Here is a 19,717-nt window from a genome sequence, read left to right as displayed (position 1 = left end):
GTGATCCTGTTGTAAAGCCAAAGATTTCAGACACTTGTAGTTAATGTTTTCTTATTAGTAATTGTCTCCTAAGGAAATAGCTAATATTAGAAAGCTACTATTAATTCGTTAATGCATTTCAGTGAAGTTATATTTTAGTCCTAGTAGCACAAATTACATAATATGTGTGAGATCTGAGATTTGTTTAGTCATCATCAAAATAACAATCAAAATAACAAAATGCTTGATGCACATATAGATTCACAGACCTTTTCTAGGAACTCCAGAGGCCCTGGGTTGTAAGCTGTTGCTTTGAAGCAATATAACTATAATTGTTTTGTAAGTGGGTACAGTAAGGTCCTGACCTTAGACATAGAAACAGCCATGACTGTGTTATTCCAGGGGCTCTTTCTTGTTCACAGATCTGCTGCTGCCTAGAATCACCTTCCTTCTCCCATTTGAACTTAGACTAGGTCAGAGTTAGTTCTTTCGTGACCAGCGGTGGGATAGACAAAGGTACCTTCTCAGTGGCCTCTCCACCCTATACACTGTCAGCTCTCATTGTGGCCAACATTTTCTTTATGCTCTGAAGTGTTGAGAACATAACCACTTTTGTAAATTTGAGACTTAATGTAATTATTGATATTTTAATTTAATTCCATTTCTTCCTTGTTTTCTCTGCCCTTTTATTTGAGTTACTTAGTTATGTTATTCTGGTGGTTGTCTGTGCTAGAATATTAAAAATAAAAAAACCCTTTCTATTTCCAGTATTTGTAAGCGATGTATTCGGAAGATGGATCACCACTGCCCATGGGTGAACAATTGTGTGGGAGAAAAAAATCAGAGGTTTTTTGTGCTCTTTACTGTAAGTAAAAAAATGTTTTTTTGGGTGGGGGGGTTACAGTGATTGTTAAACTCCTTTGATTATCAATTTGTTTTTAGTAGGCCCTTTTCTTCTAGGATTGAGCCAGCTCTTCCTTATCTCTCCTTCATGGTGAGGCTCAGATTGTAACCCTTGTGTGGCTGCTAAAAAGTAGATGAAGAGTCAGTTATATCTCCAGGTCTGAGCCACGATGACCTATCAGATCAGAAATGCTTATCCACTGCTGCTTTCCACAGAAGAATTTTTCCTGTGACTTAGGCTTGCTAGTAGATGGCAACACTATTTGATTTCAAGGATTAAAAGATTTTAACTTTTACTGCTTTGTATTTGCCATTCTTTTTACTTGACTTGTGGAACCGAATAGGAAGAATGCCCTTGTCCTTCACTCTTTTCTGTTCATAGCAGATCACTGCTTTAAGATACCCATCTACTTTTTCTGTTCTCCAGATGTATATAGCCCTGTCTTCAGCTCACGCTCTGATTCTGTGTGGATTTCAGTTTTTTTCCTGTGTCCGAGGGCAGTGGACTGGTAAGTAAATATTTGTGTATATTAAAATTGTTCCTGGAAATACAGAAATAGTGTTAACATACTTTTGTGTGTGCAAAGAAACAAATGTGGCAACCACTTAAAAAAAATTTAGCTTTGAGGAGAATTTGTTGTCTCTTTGAATGCTTTCCTAGGATGAGATTGTCTACATTATGACACCAAAATTTTCTATCTCTAGTACCACAGTGAAGCCACATAATCAGCTTTCCCTCAGTCACAAATATCATTTGGCTCTTTGGAGAGTTACATATTTGCTTGTTCCAGATACTGTATCTAATAGAAATTAGTATAATTTTCTGTCTCCCATTAGAATGTTATTCCTGCCAAAAATTTCTCCCTTCTTTCTCAGTTCATTTGTTTAAAAAACAAATTTTCAGTGTTGACATAATGGTCTATCCTACTTTGATAAAATTTCTTTTTCTCCTCTTGCCTTTGTTAGCTTTGAGCTCTTTGAAGGGGTGGCGTTGGGAAATCTTACCTTCTAGCTTAGAATTGATACTAAGTATTGGTTTCAAGGCTTCTGCCTTGAATTCTAAGCTATTGGCTAGGCAGTTGGGGTTAAGTAACTTGCTCAGGGTCACAGAGCCAGGAAGCATTTGAAGTTAGATTTGAACCCAGGTCTTCCTTCCAGGTCTGATATTCTTCCTCTGTGCTGCTAGCTGCCCTTTCTAATTTTAAGCTTGTGTTTTCTGGTGTGAGTGGTAAGAGCACTGATCCAGATCAGGTTAAAGTGGTTATAGGCTTATGTCCCCTCAGGCCTGGTTAGCTGGGTTTTCTCATAGCCATGCCCTGCATTTCTCACTACTCTTAGGGAATTCTCATGTATGTTCATTTGATTGCTTACAAAGAGCCTGGTTTTCAAATTTATGATCACGACTAAAAATAAAAAAAGCCTCAAAGCCATTATATTTAATATATATGTATTCAGTGAACTACCCAAGATATTAATGAATTTCCATTCATTGAAGTTCAATGTTGTCATTGGGTGCCATTAGACTACTTCAGAGGACTGGCTGTGAATGAGGATAGAATGTGAGGTGTCTGACTTGCTTCAGGGAGACATATTTTAGGTTTTGTATAAACTCTGAATGATACCATTATTAGCTAGGGTGGCCTTAGAAGTGAATCCAAAATATTACTAGCCCATGTTAAATTTTTTAACGAAATTAACCTCACTGTTAGGAGAGATAATAAAATAAAATAATCATTTCTCTTATCCAGTGTAAACAGTTTTGTTTCTTTTTAAGAGCAAGAGACTTGGAAAATTAATTTTCCTCCTTTGAATAGGGCTTAACACTAAACCATTTTAGAAAGGTAGCTGTGTTGTCATTCTCTAAAAATTTTAAGAGACATTTAGTTTTTCTTAAAGCTTACCCTGGACATTCCTGGAGAAGGAACTGGCAAATTACTTCAGTATCTTTGCCAAGAAAACCCCAAATGGGCTCACAAAGAGTTGAACTTGACTGAAATGACTAAACAACCACCACCATCTTGGGCATTTGGAGAAGGGAGAGATTTTATGATTCAGTAAGGAAATGACATGCTTTCATATCTGTTAGAAGAGAGCACTAACAGAAGGAAACCTTAGCTCGGACATTCAAGAATGTATTTCTGTTTGGCTTGACTGATATTCTGGCAATATTAAAAAAAACAAAAGGCTCATCATAAATAGCCCCATTAAGGAGGGTTAGACAGTTGTTCTGTTTTCCCCATCCTGCCCTTTACTCCTCAGCTCTGGTTGAGATTCATGGTATTCCTCTCAGACTTGTAAAAATACCAGCTGGAGCAGCACCCCCTCCCCTTGGTCAGCTCACTATGTGTCTTCCCTGGGTGAGTTAAGGGGTTAGGGTTGGTAATTCTGATTTTGTTTAAAAGGCCTTTCCTGGTGGATGAATCAGGGTGGGGAGAGGAGAGACACCTCCAGTTACTGAACTGAAATGCTGTCCAAGGATGCAGTGGTCTCCTCCGCTCTCTCAAACCTTTCCTTCGGGCTTCTGCTGAATATGAATAGCAGGCCTCCTGCAATTAGTCAACAGAGGAGGTGAGAGCTAACTGTAGGTAGAGGTGAAAAAATGCAGTGTGGGCCACCAGGAAACAATACTTCTGGGCTGGAACTGTGAGAAAGTCCTTAATATGAGAAGCAACAGAAAATATTGAACTTTTATTTTGCCAGTTCTCTCATTTAGAAGAAGTGTACATGAAAAGTAGTATCTAGTCATTCATTTTAGCTGAATGATATTGAAAAGTAAGAAGATTTAATTTATTCAGTTATGTCTTTAGTTTTGTATGTAGTATAAAAAAAGAATTTTTTTTGCTTAAAAGGACTTGGCATATAAGGGGGAAAATCCTTCTTTAATTAACTTGTATGATTTAGAATGTGAGCCAACACATGTATATTTCTTTAGTGAACTCTAGATCACTTATTTTCTTGATAGTCCAATGAGGACTACCTTGAATTTATGACTAGTTAAATTAATTATGCCTGATTCTGTAATGCCATTTTCCCCCTTTTTTTTGAGGCTGAGAGTTATGTTACTCACAATTAGGGATATGCCCAATCACAAAATGTGTTTGCCTATTTGTAAAGAGGCATATTTGTAATGTATAAAAAGAGAGGCATCTGGTCATAGTTATGTATCATTGGGAATGAAGCAGGCTAGCTTTATTCATTTACAAATATTGTGTTCTAGTCAGAAGTTTCACTGTAGAAAGATGAAAGTTGTTGCTATTTTGTACCTTCTTGGAGAGTAAATTGTTTTGATTTTTTAATTTTTCTACACTTTAAAAATTTTGTAATGTAATTTTTATTATGGTAAAAAACTAAAAATTTCCTAGCTTATTTTTAAACTGTTCACAAAAATTAAGCAGTTCCTGTCTAATCAGACAATGACTAGGAAACAAAATTGTCAGGTGGCCTTTGTAGGGCTGATCTGTCCAGTCCCCAAAGGCATTCAAACTTTCCCTGGGTCTTGGGGCCTCTGTTTGCAATTGGGTTTGCCTTTTTGCCAGATAAATATGGTCCTTCCTATACTGTTTAGGAGCTAGGATTTCTATTCGTGACCTTTTTGTTTACATTGACACAATGGGGATATGCTCTCTGTTCTAATGAATGATTCTCTTGACCTGTTTCACAGAATGCAGTGATTTTTCTCCACCTGTAACTGTAATCCTGTTGATCTTCTTGTGCCTTGAGGGTCTTTTGTTTCTCACTTTCACCGCAGTCATGTTTGGCACTCAGATCCACTCAATATGCAACGACGAAACGGTAGGGGCAGAGTTTTTTGCTTTTTGTAATATTCTCTGAAATGGGGGGTTTAGGGGCCTCAGACTGCTGGATCACAGATCACAGCAGGAAGGTACCTCCCCAGAGGAGTTAATCCAATACAATTATTTGTAAATAAGAAAGCTGAAGTCTAGGGAACTGACAGATAGGAAATAAGCATCAGAGGGAGAATTTGAATCCTTATCCATGGACTTTACAGCTAGTATCTTTTATTTTCCTTCTTAAATTTATTTTTTTTCAAATTTTATTTAAAAAAAGAAACTGAACTTAAGGCATTCCAAACAAAATAAGTGTTTCCTCATTACCAAAAAAAGATTATATATAAAATTATATAAGTTACATTTAGGTTGCTTTTAAAAAAAAAGTATTCACGGTATAATAAATTCAGTATAACTTTCTTTTTTTTAAACCCTTACCTTCAGTTTTAGAATCAGGACTGAATATTGGTTCCAAAGCAGAAGAGCAGCAAGGGTTAGGCAATGGGGGTTAGATGACTTGCCCGGGGTCATACAGCTAGGAAGAGTCAGAGTCCTGATTTGAACCTAGGATCTCACATCTCTAAGCCTGGCTCTCAATCCACTTATATACCTATCTGCCCCCCAGTATAACTTTCAAAGCTGTCTTGCTGGACTGTGTTTACTTCATTTCTCTTCTGCATATTTAAAAAATGCTTCTTGGGGGCAGTTTGGTAACTCAGTGGTTTGAGAGCCAGGCCTAGAGAGGAGAGGTCCTAGGTTCAAATCTGGCCTCAGACACTTCTCAGCTGTGTGACTCTGCAAGTCACTTGACCCCCATTGCCTAGCCCTTACTACTCTTCTGCCTTGGAACCAATACACAGTATTGATTCTAAGATGGAAGGTAGGGGTTTTTAAAAAATGCTTCTTTAATTCCTTTTTTTGGGTGGGGGCCAAATATATCACTAGTCCCTTTCCTTCCCATATTTCCTTCTTCCTTCTTCAACTATCCCCATCCCCTAAATGGGGGGAAGGGTGGAGAAAAACCCATACTTGCAAAAAATGTATGTTGTCAAGTAAAGCAAATTTCTACATGGGCCAGGCAAAACAATGTATATCTCATTCTGTACCTGGAGTCTATTGCATTTCTGTTAGGAGGTGAAATTACTGTTGCTCATTGGGTCATTGCATTCATCAGAGATCTTAGATATTTTAGATTTTTAAAAATATTTTTGTTAGACTTGTAAATTGTTCTCCTGATTCTGTTCACTTCATTCTGCCTCCATTCATGTAAGTTTGCGCCAAGTTTTTCTTAAACTGATCCTTTTGCATCTTAGGATGCTGCAGTTTTATTTCACTACATTTATATACTGTCATTTCTTCAGCTGTTCCCCAATTGGTGGATGCTTTTTGAGCTTCCAGTTTTTTGTTAGCACAAAAAGTGCTGCTACAAATATTTTTATTCAAATGGGTCCTTTTCTTTCTTTGATCTCTTTACAGTATAGGCCTTATTGTACAGAATTTAGTGACTTTTTTTGGGCATAGTTCCAAATTGTTTCCCAGAAAGGCTGGACTATTCCACAGCTCCCTTCAAGAGTATAATAGTGCATCTGTTGTCCCATAACCCTTCCAGCTATTGTCATTTTCCTTTTTTTGTCATCTTTGTCATTCTGATGGATTGGAACTTTAGAGTTGTTCCAAGTTGCAGTTCTTTTAATTATTACTGTTTTAGGATATTTAAAAACATAATTTTTGATAGCTCAGATTTCTTCCTGTGAAAACTGCTTGTTCATATCCTTTGACTATTGAGGAATGACTTATTTGTATGTTTGAGTCACTTCCTTATATGTCTGGAATGATTTACCTTTAATAGAAAATCTTGCTGCAATGATTTTTTTTCTCCCATTCATTTCCTTTCTAATTTAAATTGTATTTGGTTTTATTTATGCAAAAAGTTTTAAATTTTATGTAAATAGAATTGTCAGTTTTTTCTCATGTGTGCTTCTGTGTTCCTTGTTTGGTCATGAACCCTGCCTTTCCCTTATGCAAAAGACATTTAACCTTCTAACTTGTTTATGGTGTGACCATTTGTATCTCAGTCATGTTTTCATTTGGCGTTTATCTTGGCCTTTGGGATAAGTTGTTCTATACATAATTTCTGCCAGGCTACTTAGAGTTTTTTCTCTGGCCCAAGTATTTGGGTTCTTTGAGTTAATCAAATAATTTGCTACTATATTTGCTTCAATGTTTTATATACCTAATCTTTTCTACTTACCAACTTTTCTACTCTGTAGCCAATACTCAGTATTTTTTTATGACTGCTTTTTTACAGTTTGAGATCTGTATTCCTAGATATGTATTTTCCCACCTTTTTCTATCAGTTCTTTAGAAAATTCTTGATTTTTTGTTTCTCCAAATGAATTCTTGTCCTGTCCTACTTTTGATAGATGGTTTGGAATGACCTCAATAAATTTAGGCAATATTTTTCCCCCCTTTTGGCATGTCCTACCCATAAGTACTTAATTCTCCAATTATTTAGTTATGCCTTTATATCTTCAAAAAATGTTTTGTGGTTGTGCTTCATTTGCTTTCTTGGGGATGTCTTGATCGACTCATATTTTATACATTCTACAGTTATTTTGAATGGAAGTTCTCAATCTCTTTTTCTTTGATTTTTTAAATAACTTACAGAAATGCATGCCAGTGTTACTTATATCCCTAAAATTAGCTGAAGTTACCAATTTGATTGATTCTTCTTAGTTGGTTCTTTAGAATTTTAGAAATGGCATTACCTACAAAAAAAAAGTTAAGTGTTTTACCCCTTCTTTGCTTGTGCTTATTCACTTGATTTCTTTTTCTTCTCTTATTGTTATAGCTAGCATTTCTAGAATTTTCCAAACAGTAGGGGTGAAAATGGATATCCTTGCTTTTTTTTTTTTAAACCCTTACCTTCCCTCTTGGAGTCAATAATGTGTATTGGCTCCAAGGCAGAAGAGTGGTAAGGGCTGGGCAATGGGGGTCAAGTGACTTGCCCAGGGTCACACAACTGGGAAGTGTCTGAGGCCAGATTTGAACCTAGGACCTCCTGTCTCTAGGCCTGGCTCTCAATCCACTGAGCCACCCAGCTGCCCCCTATTGTTTTTTATTGGAAAGTCACCATAGCCTTTTTTCTATTAACATAATGTTGACTCTTGGTTTTTGATAAATATACCATGTTAAGGTGAATTGCATTTATTCTTGTGATTTTCTTTTTAATCCTTATCTTCCATCTTGGAATCAATACTGTGTATTGGTTCCAAGGCAGAAGAGTGGTAAGGGCTAGGCAATAAGGGTCAAGCGACTTGCCCAGGGTCACACAGCTAAGAAGTGTCTTGAGGCCAGATTTGAACCTAGGACCTCTTCTCTCTAGGCCTGGCTCTCAATCCACCGAGCTACCCAGCTGCCCCTTCCTGTGCTTTTTTAAAGTGATTTTAAACAGGTATTAAATTTTGTTTAAATCCTTTCTTCATGTCTTGATAACAGTCATAGGGTTTATATTATTTTTGCTATTAATATAGTCTGCTTAAAATTTTCCATATAGTGAACCAACCCTGCATGCTTGGTATAAATCAAATCTGGTTATTGAGAATAATGCTTTTAATATGTTTTGTTAGTATTTTGTTTAATATCTCTGTATTTTCATTAGTGATATAATCAAGAAGTTTCTTTCTCTCCCTGGTTTAGGGGTCAGAACCATATTTATAGCCTAACAGGAATTAGGTAGGCTTTAGCTTATATAATATTGTAATCCATTGTTCTTTGAATGTTTGTTAAAAATCCACTCTTTTCAATATACTGATCCAAGGGTTTTTTCCTTTGGCTTAGTCAAATTTCTTTCCTTTTTTTTTTTGAGATGTTTTTAAAAATTATCTCTTTTTTATATTTGAAAGTATTCATCCATTTCATCTCTTACTGGTTTTGTTTGCATATAATTGGACAAATGGATTCTGATAGTTTTTCCCATTTAGCTGTAATTATTGTGACTTTACCTTTTTTGATGTAGTCTATTTGATCCTTTAAAAAAACCAAACTGTTGATTTTTATTAGTATTTTCTTCCTTCAAAATCAACTTGTTTTATTAATTAAGGAGAATTTTTTTTTGTTTATGTTTGATTTTCTGAATTTCTAGTTTTATCCTTAATAGGTGGGGCTTTCTTGATTATTTTTCTAGTAGGTTTTTTTTTTTTTCAAATTACATGCCCAATTCAGTGATCTGTTCTATCTCACTTTTGTATGGATGAGAGATTTTAGAGGGAAAAAAATTCCCCAATGGATCGTTTTAGTAACATACCAGAAATTTTGGTCTAATATTTCATTGTTCTTTTCTTGGATTACATTTTCTATTGTTCATATCATTTGGTCTTTGATCCACTAGTTCTTTATAATTTAGTCTTGTTAAATTTAAGGTTGGTCTTAATATATTATTGATGGTTGCCAGGGATATTAAATCCCAATTTGAATTACTAAGGTAAAATGGAATTTATGGTAGTTTATTTTTCCAAAAGAAATATCTTATATATACTAAGGATATACTAAGGAAGAGAGAAAAGGGGGATGGGGGAGAGAGAGAGAGAGAGAGAGAGAGAAAGCTCCAGCTTCCTCTGAGTCAGTTAGAAATTCTAAGACACCAGTCAGGGCAAAGGAGTCTCAAGACAATGGGGGGGGTTCACACCTCCAGAAAGGGCAAGGAACTAAGTCAGTCTTTACAGTCACTACAGTGATCATCTAAAAGGAAAGCAGCCTGAGGTCTCCTTCAGGAGCTTCTCCAGGGGTCCAGTTCCACAGCCAGGTGTCTTCACTCTAAGCTGAGTGTCTGTCTTCCAGTCCAACTCCAAGTAACTGCTGATTCCAGTCCAAGGCCCAGTGACTGATCATGAATGAATCCTATGTGTCTCTGTTTCCACTGTTTAAAGACCTTTTTCTCTTGTGTCACCTCCCCTAAATTTTACGTCCACCAATCACAGCCGACGCTCCACACTAGGACTGCCCACTCTTTCACATGTGGGTCACAGACCTCCTACTCAGTGTATGAAATGGCTGTTCACACCTTTTGTGGTTAGTTTACACCTTTTGTGGTTAAAATGGGTAGATCTACTTTAAATACTGGGTTTACACTTTGGGGATTAAAATCTAAAAATTACAATTTAATCTTCACAATAAAGGAAGAGCTAAGTACTTACAGTCAGGGGTTAGCCAAATCCAATCTTCACAATCTCCATTTCTTTTTAAAATAAAACTATTATTTTATTGATTTCTCACAATTAGATACTGTCAATTAAAAATCAGAGATAAGTTATTGAATATTTTTAAATAATACATAATTTTTTTAATGCAGAAAATAAGTTCTGAAAATTTAGTGATCAATTATGTCAATTGATCATTTTTGAATAGTCAGAACTAGTAATTTGGTTCCTTTCTTCAAAGTAGAAATGTAACTTTGTCTTGATATAACCTTATGCTAAGAGTAGTGCAAAGTGTGGCCCATGTTGGATCCTCCAAAGAGCCATCCATGCAATAGCCATGTCTTAATTGAAGTAATAAGCTATTGTACGTAGTTGTAAGCATGCAATCTTTCATAGGCTGTGTTGTATTATCTTTTATGATGTGATTAATTATTATGCATAAAGATAATCTAAAGCTAAGAGAAAGAAAATCGCTTTTGCTTGACAAAGTTATTCCAGGGAGCTATTTGGTTTGATTCAGAAAAAAACATGGATCTCCAAGAGTTTAGGATTTGTCAAGTACTTGGTTGGTAGTCTTAGTCAGTTACTGAGTGTTGTGTTCACAGAGACTTTTCTCAGCCTTGATTGGACTTCTTTAGGTGATGCTTCACCTAGACCAGTGGTTCGGAATATAAATACCTGCTATGCATTATGTATTCTCATTGCTACAAATTGAGAGGTTGAGAACCGCTGACCTAGACCATCACTAACCTGAGTCCAGCGTATCTGGGCAGGAAGACAGTGGACATTTTTTCTCTTCTCACACTCTTTGATTCAGCCAAGGTGGCTTTCTCTCTATTCCTCATTCATTCATTTATTTGTTTGTTTAATCTTTGCCTTGCAGAAGAGCCGTGAGGGCTAGGCAATGGGGGTTAAGTGACTTGTCTAGGATCACACAGCTAGGGAGTGTCTGAGGTCAGATTTGAACCTAGGACCTCCTGTCTCTAGGCCTGGCTCTCAATCCCACTGAGCCACCCAGCTATCCCCTCTCTCTGTTCCTTATTAATGACACCCTATCTTCTGTCTTTGTGCCTTTCTGCTGGCCATTTCGTATGCCTAGATCTCCTTACCCCCAATCTCATAGACTGTCTTTTCTGTAAGATGCAACTCAGATGCCATTTTCTGCGTGAAGTCTTAGTCCCAACCGTTCATGCTTTCTTTCCCTTATACACATAGGTGTACTTAAAAGAAAAACAAAAACCACATACCTTCTCAATAAGGTAAAGGCTAGACATTGGGGGTTAAATTACTTGTCCAGGGTCACACAGCTAGGAAATAACTGAAGCTATTTTTGAACCCAGGAACTTGTCTCTAGGCCTGGCTCTCTAACCACTGAGCCTAGCTACCTCCACATATATGTACTATTAACCTTATATCTGATGTATACAGACACATACATTCAATGACATACATATTTACATGTTTATGTGTGTATGTCTTATATTTGTCTCTTTTATTAGATTATAAGTATTGTCAGTAAGGTTTCATTTTGGTACTTGTATCTCCATCACCTACCACAGTGCCTGACACCCTGTAGATGCTTGATACTTTTGATTAATACCTGGCTGTAATACAACTGCTAAGCTAACGTGAAATGCTCCTCCATGCTATCTCATGGCATAATCGCCATCCACTGAAACATCCTCTTAACTTCAACATTTCTCTTTGGATTTTAAAAGGTCTTCTATGATGAAATTACTTGTAAAATGTTTTATTTATTTTCATTCTAGGGATTAAAAGATCTTTCTGTTGGAAAATATATCTAGCATTTAATGAAAGAAAATGTTGAACTTTTACTCTTATTAGATGTAGGAGAATGGGCAAGTTACTTAACATTGACTGAGTCTCAGTTTATAAATTGAGTTTTAGACTGGATGATCTCTAGGGACTCTCCTTCATCAGAAATCTTTGGAGTTCTGTCTTTGAGCATCAAATGTGGAATCAAAAACAAAAGTATATAATTTAATTTATTTTAGTCTTTTAATTGCAAAAACTGAGCTGTTAACTTCTCTAAATTTCTCTTCAGTTTTAGCCTATTTTCAAGCCAGTAATGTTATCATTCTTTATTTGTACGCAGGAGATTGAAAGACTGAAAAGCGAAAAGCCAACTTGGGAACGGAGGCTCCGCTGGGAAGGGATGAAATCTGTTTTTGGGGGCCAGCCTTCAATCCTATGGATGAATCCTTTTGCAGGATTTCGAATCAGAAGATTCCTCCTGAAGTCAAAGAGAGGTGGTCCAGAGTTTTCTGTGTGAAGCCCACTTTCCCATACTGGAACTTGCAAATGCACTCTAGGATATTTATTTGGGGTTTGAAAGCCTATTGACATATAATCTGTGACCAATGGGGACTGAACCAACACAAACAAGTTGCTTGTAGCAAGCAAAATTTTATACATTTATAGTCACAGAGATCACAAATTTTCCAAGATGTTAACTGGATGCTGTAATGACTTTTCAGCTGTACCACTAATGTAAGGCATGTGGCCACACTAAAGAAGCCAAATGTCATTATTCTACTGTGAGATTATGATTTTTGTTAAATCTTTTTCATTTGATCAAATGTTGTTTGGGGTATTACATATGCTATTTTATTAAAAATCCTGTGTACTGAGCTGCATTTGTCAATCATGGAACAAAAATCCTCAGTGGACAAGAATACTCAAGCCAGTAGCATCAGGGAATTTCTGTTTACCATGTCACTCCATTCCGTTATTGCTTTCTCCGTATCTTAACAATAGAGGGACCCTTTCTTAGACCCATTTCAGTCTTTCGTTTTTATCATCTCTTGCAATTAAATTGCAAAAGATCTGTGCACTGAGCAGCATAGGTAAATATCAGGTACACTCATTAATTCCTCCTCCCTCCCCCCATCTATTATTACTCCCTTTTCCTCTCACCTGCCCAACCCTAGGACAAAGTATTTTCTTGATCCTAGCAGCAAGTTTAATATGTGTAGTTTTTCCTTTTTTAAAAAGTTAAAATTTTTATTTTTAATGGCAAGCTATTTTTAAAAAATCTATGTTCAGGGAAGAGGAGAAAGCTGCTATGATATCCTCCTTTGGGGCTAACTATGAATGTATTGCCAATTGGACAGTCTACAGATCCAAAGAACAATCAGTTGTCTCCCTTCCCCCTTCCCATTTTAAGATCTGTGTGGGTTTAATTCTTTTAAAAAAAATTTGAGCGTATAAAGGAGCTGGAACTGATTTTTTTTCCCAGCCAAATTAGCATTATCTGGATGAATGTCACTCTTGGTAAAGAAGAGTCAGTCCTCATGTTAGAAAACCTAAATCTCTGTGTATCTCAATGCTGCATTGTTAGTCTGAGCAAGGAGGAGATCATATAAGCCCGCAGTGAAGGCAGACCAGTAGCATTTCACCATGACTTTAGCTCTTCTTGTTGTAGCTCTGGTGCAGAGGAGAGCAGAGCGCATGCTTGTAACTCTCCCGGTAAAAAAGAGAAACAAGAGTGAACCACCAGAAAGCCTAGAGCCACACGTGGGACTGCCACAAATGCTACAATTGACAAGAACCGGGAACCTCAGTGTGTAGCTGAGGGCTATGCCTGAATGGTGAAGAGCTCCTTATGAGATGGGCTGGGGAGGGGGTGGGATAATGCCTTAAACTCACCTGGTTTGTGTATTTTTGTCCAAAGCATCTAGAAGCAATGTGTAACATGCCAAGAGGTCTTCCTTATTTAAACTGATCTCTCACACAAAACATTTTGGTATTTTCCTTCTGGACATAATGCCTTTCTGTTTATCTGTGAAGATTGTCAAAGAAAGCATCTGGATTCGAACTTTACACTAGTAGAGATGGACTTCATCAAGAGCTCAACCCAGCGCACAAAAGCCACATGAACAAAGGAATTAATTAGTGTGAGATCGCCATCAAAAAAATGTAGGAAATTGATCCAGAGCAGCCAGATAAGCGAAAGCTTTGATTTGTGGGTAATCGGCAAAGGAGACGAGTTCCAAAAGAATCTTTTTTTCCCCACATCTGTTGGGAGCATATATTAGCCTTTGTCATGAGGTTTTCAAAATGATATATTCTGTTGGTTAAAGATTATTCAGAATTTGAATCCTGTGAGACTTAGAAAGTATGTGTGTGAAATCAGGTCTACTTGGCTTTTTCAACCCCTTTCATTGTAATTTTTATATAAAATAAAGCCATTCATTGACATTCCTCAAAGTTGGTAATTATATGATAGTGGGTCTAATTGGATTTAGTGCCTTTCTTTCCTTGGCTCATTGAATTTCTTTATTTTTTTGAAGGAAGCATAAGATACTAATACAGTGTTCAGGCCTCGTGATATAATTCTAATATCCAAGCTGAATTTGCCTAATAGTATGTATTGTGTGTTATGGAGTCTGATTTAACTCTAGAATGTGTTTGTGAAACCAGCATTTATCTGAAGGTGGATTTACACTCAAGCTAGAAAATTCTGTTTAAAATAAAGCAGCCAAATATAGCCAACAAAATTCATGACCGACCAGAGGAAGAAGAGCAGAGGGAAAATTATTCTACTTCAGACAAAATTCTGAGGTCGTTTAACCTGCACATCACAGGCCCAAGTCGTAGCCTGACATTAAAGCTCATAAGTAACCTAGAAAAGACTGCAATTGTTCTATTTGTAAGGATATGTTATCATATTTCAGGTGGATTTCTGTTCAGAATGATTAAAACAAACAGGATTCTCTTCCAGGTGCTCTGAGAAGTTAGCTGAAAAAAACATCCCTGGAGATTTTTCCACCTCATTACCAATGAGGTATTTTCCATTAATATTAGCCGCCTCTTGATTTGCCCTTCACAATCTTCTTGACTTCAGTCCCATCCACACTGGAATCAGGGTAAACATGGCATAATTACATGGAGGAAAATGTCCCTGGGGTGCACTGAAAAGAACGGGAGTGGGAATGACTGTGCTTCATGACGGTTAGTTGGGGTCTGTATATACCCGGGCAGGCAGGGTCACTCTTTCCCCGAGCGAGAGTAGAATGAAACGAATGCTCAGAGGATTCTTTAGAGCATGTCCTCTTGCACAGAATGACTGCTTCAAAGTGTGGAGCCTCTGAGATCCATTTAAATGTCCACCAGACAGATGTTTGTTAGGCACTTTATATGTGCATAACTTTATACTGGGTGCTAAGGATGCAAAGAAATAGAAGATTTAGGGTCACAGGCAGCTGGGTGGCTCAGTGGATGGATAGTCAGGCCTGGAGAGGGAGGTCCCGGGTTCGAATTTGGCCTCAGACACTTCCTATCTGACCCTGGTTAAGTTGCTTAATACCCAGGACTATCCCTTCCTATTCTGCCTGTGAACCAATACACTGTATTGTCTCTAAGAAGATAAGGATTTATTAAAGATAAAATGTAGGCTCTGTTGACAAGGAAAGAAAAGACATGTAGAGAGGTTAATGCCAAAAAGAGGGTGGCTACATGGCAGGTATGGAAGTGGAAAAGAACATTTTAGTGGGGAGGAAAGAATCAAGGAGAGAGGATGGGATGAGATCAAGGAATATGAAGATTATATAGCAATGGAATATTGCAAAATTAGACTGGAAAGATGGGGATGAGATTTTCAGTGGTAAAGTTCCCCTAGAGGAGAAGCTGGTGGTGGTCGGGAGGCAGTTTAACACAGCGGAGTGCTTGCTTGGCGGATCAGAGACCTCGGGGTTCTGATGCTTCTCCACCCCGCCATTTTGAATCAGCTGCTTAACCCTTCTGGCCCTTAATCATCTATTAAAATACCAGGTTCTTTCCAGCGCCCTTGAGCTCTAAGAACTGTGAAGTTGGCAGCTTCTCTCGATTTCCTTTAAGATGCTGGACTTTTCTGCGTTCTAGGACATGGCACTAGGCTGTGTCTGAGAGGACTCCATCCATGCAGGTCCAAGAGTAAAGGGAAATGCCCTGGCAGATCTACCCAAGGAAGTTTCCTGCCGCGGTCTATTGGCTCTCCAACAGACCACAAGGACGTTGGCTTTAACCTTTTTTTAACAGGGAGAATCGAATGTATTTTTTAGAAAATAGAATTTAAGGATTCTCTTAGGTTTAGCTAGACAGAAAAGGGGGTCTTTTATAATACCAAAGCATTCATCACTCCTTTGGGCAAATGGGTGAAATACGAATGAAGACGTTACCTCGGTAGAATAATATTTCATTTAGTCAGACTGATGAGAAAATGGGTCTAGTAGGGGCTCCTGACTTCCCGTCAGCCAGTCTCATTAAAGCCTCAAAACTCCAGAGCATCTTCTAAGACTGTTGTTGGGTGATGACGGATGTCTGACCTAAGGGTGAAAAGTTGGTGTGATGTTAACTTTACACGCATCTACTTTTTATAAACCTGCTTAACAGGAGAGAAGTGTTGTCCTAGATGAGTGAGACTCGCTCTTATTGGCTTTAAAGTCATACCCCAAATAGGGCAAACAGGGACTTGACGCTGTCCCCTATTATAGCCATCTAGGATGAGTAGACGATGGTCCCCTTTGGCTTGGGTCCAGGGAGCATTTTCCTGACACCTTAGGGTTACTGGGTGGGGGAAAAGAAGAGAATATAGGAAACCTGATGTGAAGCACCGAATGGGGTGCAAAATGTGCCAGGTCCTCCGAGGAGCCAGGGTTGTGGCACCGGCTGCCCTCTGGGGCTCCCGACCGTCCAGACCTCGGGTTCTAATTCCTCTCTTATCCCACCAACCAGCGAGGGACACGAAGCAGCCATCACCCTGGAAAAGATGACCCAGCAGAGCTTAGACATTTCTAGAGAGAGTTCTGCCTGGCTGTTGGGGACCTCAGCTCACATTGTGAGCACTTCAAAGGAAAGAAGTGCCAGGTGTTGGGTCATGTCAGAACGGGGTGGTTCTGAGCAAAGGGAAGCACGGTGTGGGGAACCTATAAGTGGGAAAGTATAAAAGGCGCCGGGGTCAGTGGTGGGGAAGAGTGCTGCATTTGGATTGAGGTCCAAATTCTGCTTCAGACACTACCTGTTTAGCTTTCAGCAATCCCCTTTCCTCCCAAGGACCTCTGTCTCTCTCTTGTAAATAAGGGAACGGAACTGGGTAATCTCCAAAGCCCCTTCCAGCTCTAAATCGAAGATCCTGCCAGTTTCTTTAACCTGCCTGTGTGAGGGCAAGAATCAGGAAAAGATGGTATTTGGAGGCGACTTCAAAATGGGCCATTTGCTTTTTTTTTTATGTCTAACAAATTCAGCTGAAGGATCAGTTCATAGAGCAGCGCCCCAGCAAGATTCCAGGGAGATTCTTTGCTCCCTTCTTTTCACATCCTTTTTCTGGCCATCCCAAGTTCTCTCCTGTCTCCTCTTGGTGTAGAGTGACTTGGGTTCCCTAAGGATGTGCCAAGGAAAGCCTGAGAGCGAGCCAGCCTCAAAATGGTGTGCCAGCTGCCCTCTCGCCCAGCTAAGCACAGAAATGCAATAATCCAGGGGATGAACAATTCCTGACACAGCAGCACAAAAAGAACTAACAAGGTCCAGATCCATCTTAGAGTTCCATGCCCCGAGGCCACCACCCTATCCTATGAGGTGCTGAAAAAGCAGGTTTGATGGGCGAGGAAGTGGAGATGAAGGGTCCTTGATGGAGAGCGTTTTGTGTGCATCACTCCATCCTTGGAGGGAAGACAGGCGTGGAATCAAGGGCTTCAGGGAGGTCCTGGAGCCCCAAACCTTTTTTGTCTTCATGTTCTCAGCGCCTGACTCTTGGGGAGGTAAGGCAAGTGCAGGTAGAACAGGACCGAGTTTTCAAGCCTGACCAAAGACCCTGGAACTTGTTGGACGTCACAGGAGTCCCATCTTTGATGGAAGAGTGAGGGGAGTTCACGTATTTATACCAGAAGAGATGACAACAGCAAGTCTTGACTTTTCTAAGACCAGCTGAGATAAAAAGGCCTGGAGTCAGCTGGCACGGTTGCCAGTTTGCTTAGAACTGTTCTCTTCTATCCCTCTCTCCAGTTCCCCTAGACAAATTGGTTATTTCCAGTGGATTTTTTTAACCTATACCTTCTGTCTTAGAATTTTTATTAAGGATGAGTGCCAAGGTCGCAGAGCAATAGGGACTAGGTAGTGGGGGTTAAGCCACTTGCCCAGAGTCACCCAGCTAGGAAGTGTCTGAGACTAAATTTGAACCCAGGACCTCCCATCTCCAGACCTGGCTCTATCCACTGAGTCACCTAGCTGCCCCTCCAGTTGTCTTAATAGACTAACCTCACATGATAAGATTAAAAGTTTCTGGCTAAAAGAAACGATGGGCAGTGGGATCCAGAAGCAGCTTCCGAGTCACCTAGAACATGGCAGCAATGAGAACTTGGGTTATGATTCTCTCTAGACAAATCGGACTATTTGTAAAACACTTCGGTAGTTTGATAGACCCTTAATAAATGCTTGCTTCCTTCTTTCTAGAAATAGCAAATTAAACCATGAATTGCATTTTTAAAAAGCTAGACTCTCAGCATACCTCATTTTACTAATGAATGAAGAGTCCAATACAAAATTTGAATGGTGCAACGTTCTTATATTTTATTTGGAAAGAGAACTCAGAAGCTGGAAGAACAAATCATTTCAATAATGATGTCCACAATATTCCTGCATGCATAGACCTCTGAAGAAATCTGCTTTGTTCCAGAAGTTTTAGGGAAAGACTCAGTGGGGAGGGGGTCAGTAAACAGTTTTGTTTATTTGCTTTTTTTAAACCCTTACCTTCTGTCTTAGAATCAATACTGTGTATTGGTTCTAAAGCAGAAGAGTGGAAAGGACTAGGCAATGGGGGTCAAGTGACTTACCCAGGGTCACACAGCTAGGAAATATCTGAGATTAGATTTGAATCCAAGACCTCCTGTCTCCAGACCTGGCTCTCTTATCTGCTGTACTACCTAGCTGCCCCAATAGATAGTTTTTGAGAGACCCTTAGGGGGTAACAAGAATTAGCTTTGGCATCACACTGATAAAGAAGGGATCTGGTAAAAATGAAACATTTTGGGGGATTTCACTCATTTTTATCTTGTACTACATCTCATTACTTTGATTTGAGTCTTTGTTGCCAGAGGGCTACTGTGTGCCAAGACAAGGAGAAAACCACTGGTCCAAAGTGCCTAGGGCATCCCCATCCCTCCCACTGAGCATGTCATGCCTTTCTTGGTCCTAGGCTGTCACAGCTCTCTTCTGGGGTCTCCAATGCACCTGCCACTGGGGACTACTACCTCTGCCATCGCCCTGGATTTGGGGAGCTGGGATCGATGAGGTTGGCATCTGCTCCCCTTCACAGTGCGCTGCTCAGGATTTCTGCCCCTTCCCCTAAATATCTAGTCATGGTAGCCTTGGTTCAATATAACAAGTGAGAAGCCTAAAAAGGAGAGTGAATTATTGACATGGATTCCATTTCCCAATCTGCCTAAATCAGTCTGGGGGGAAAAAAGCCTCCATCAAAAATCACTTCTCTGCCTTACAAGATATTAAAGATTCATGAGTGAATGCCTGAAAAAAGGACTCCTGAGTGCAAGAGAAAATTGCAATCTGATCACTGCATCATTATGGTCAATGGTATGACGCTGATCACTGGCCATTGTTAAAGAGCGATTTCAGGTCCCTGTTAGGCTAAAATCATTGCAAAAACCAAGTTAAATTCTGATTTTCATTGGCTGGTACATGGTATTGTCTTCGCTGTACCAGGATTATCTGCAGTATATATTAGCATATCTTCATTTTTTCTCTCAGTTCTGGTTTGATGAAGCTTCACAGCACCAGCAATTTCTGAATATTGGTGTGATTTCTGCCTCTCCAGTTGGAAGAACCCAGGTTTTTAAG

The 19,717-nt window shown here is 38.9% G+C and overlaps 1 protein-coding gene across 1 annotated transcript in view; it reads left to right on the top strand.

The window, feature by feature from the left end:
- ZDHHC7 (zinc finger DHHC-type palmitoyltransferase 7) overlaps positions 1-14,092 on the top strand; it is a 70,433-nt gene extending 56,341 nt beyond the window's left edge. The window contains exons 5-8 of the mRNA XM_001365353.4: positions 748-844; positions 1,310-1,391; positions 4,544-4,674; positions 11,985-14,092. Of these exons, the coding sequence (XP_001365390.1) occupies positions 748-844; positions 1,310-1,391; positions 4,544-4,674; positions 11,985-12,161 (487 nt within the window). The 3' untranslated portion in view covers positions 12,162-14,092. The remainder of the gene's footprint in view (positions 1-747; positions 845-1,309; positions 1,392-4,543; positions 4,675-11,984) is intronic.
- Positions 14,093-19,717: the final 5,625 nt, after the last annotated feature.

This window comes from Monodelphis domestica, chromosome 1, assembly GCF_027887165.1.
Source record: "Monodelphis domestica isolate mMonDom1 chromosome 1, mMonDom1.pri, whole genome shotgun sequence".
Taxonomy (NCBI): domain Eukaryota; kingdom Metazoa; phylum Chordata; class Mammalia; order Didelphimorphia; family Didelphidae; genus Monodelphis; species Monodelphis domestica.
This window is presented reverse-complemented; position numbering and strand designations above follow the sequence as displayed.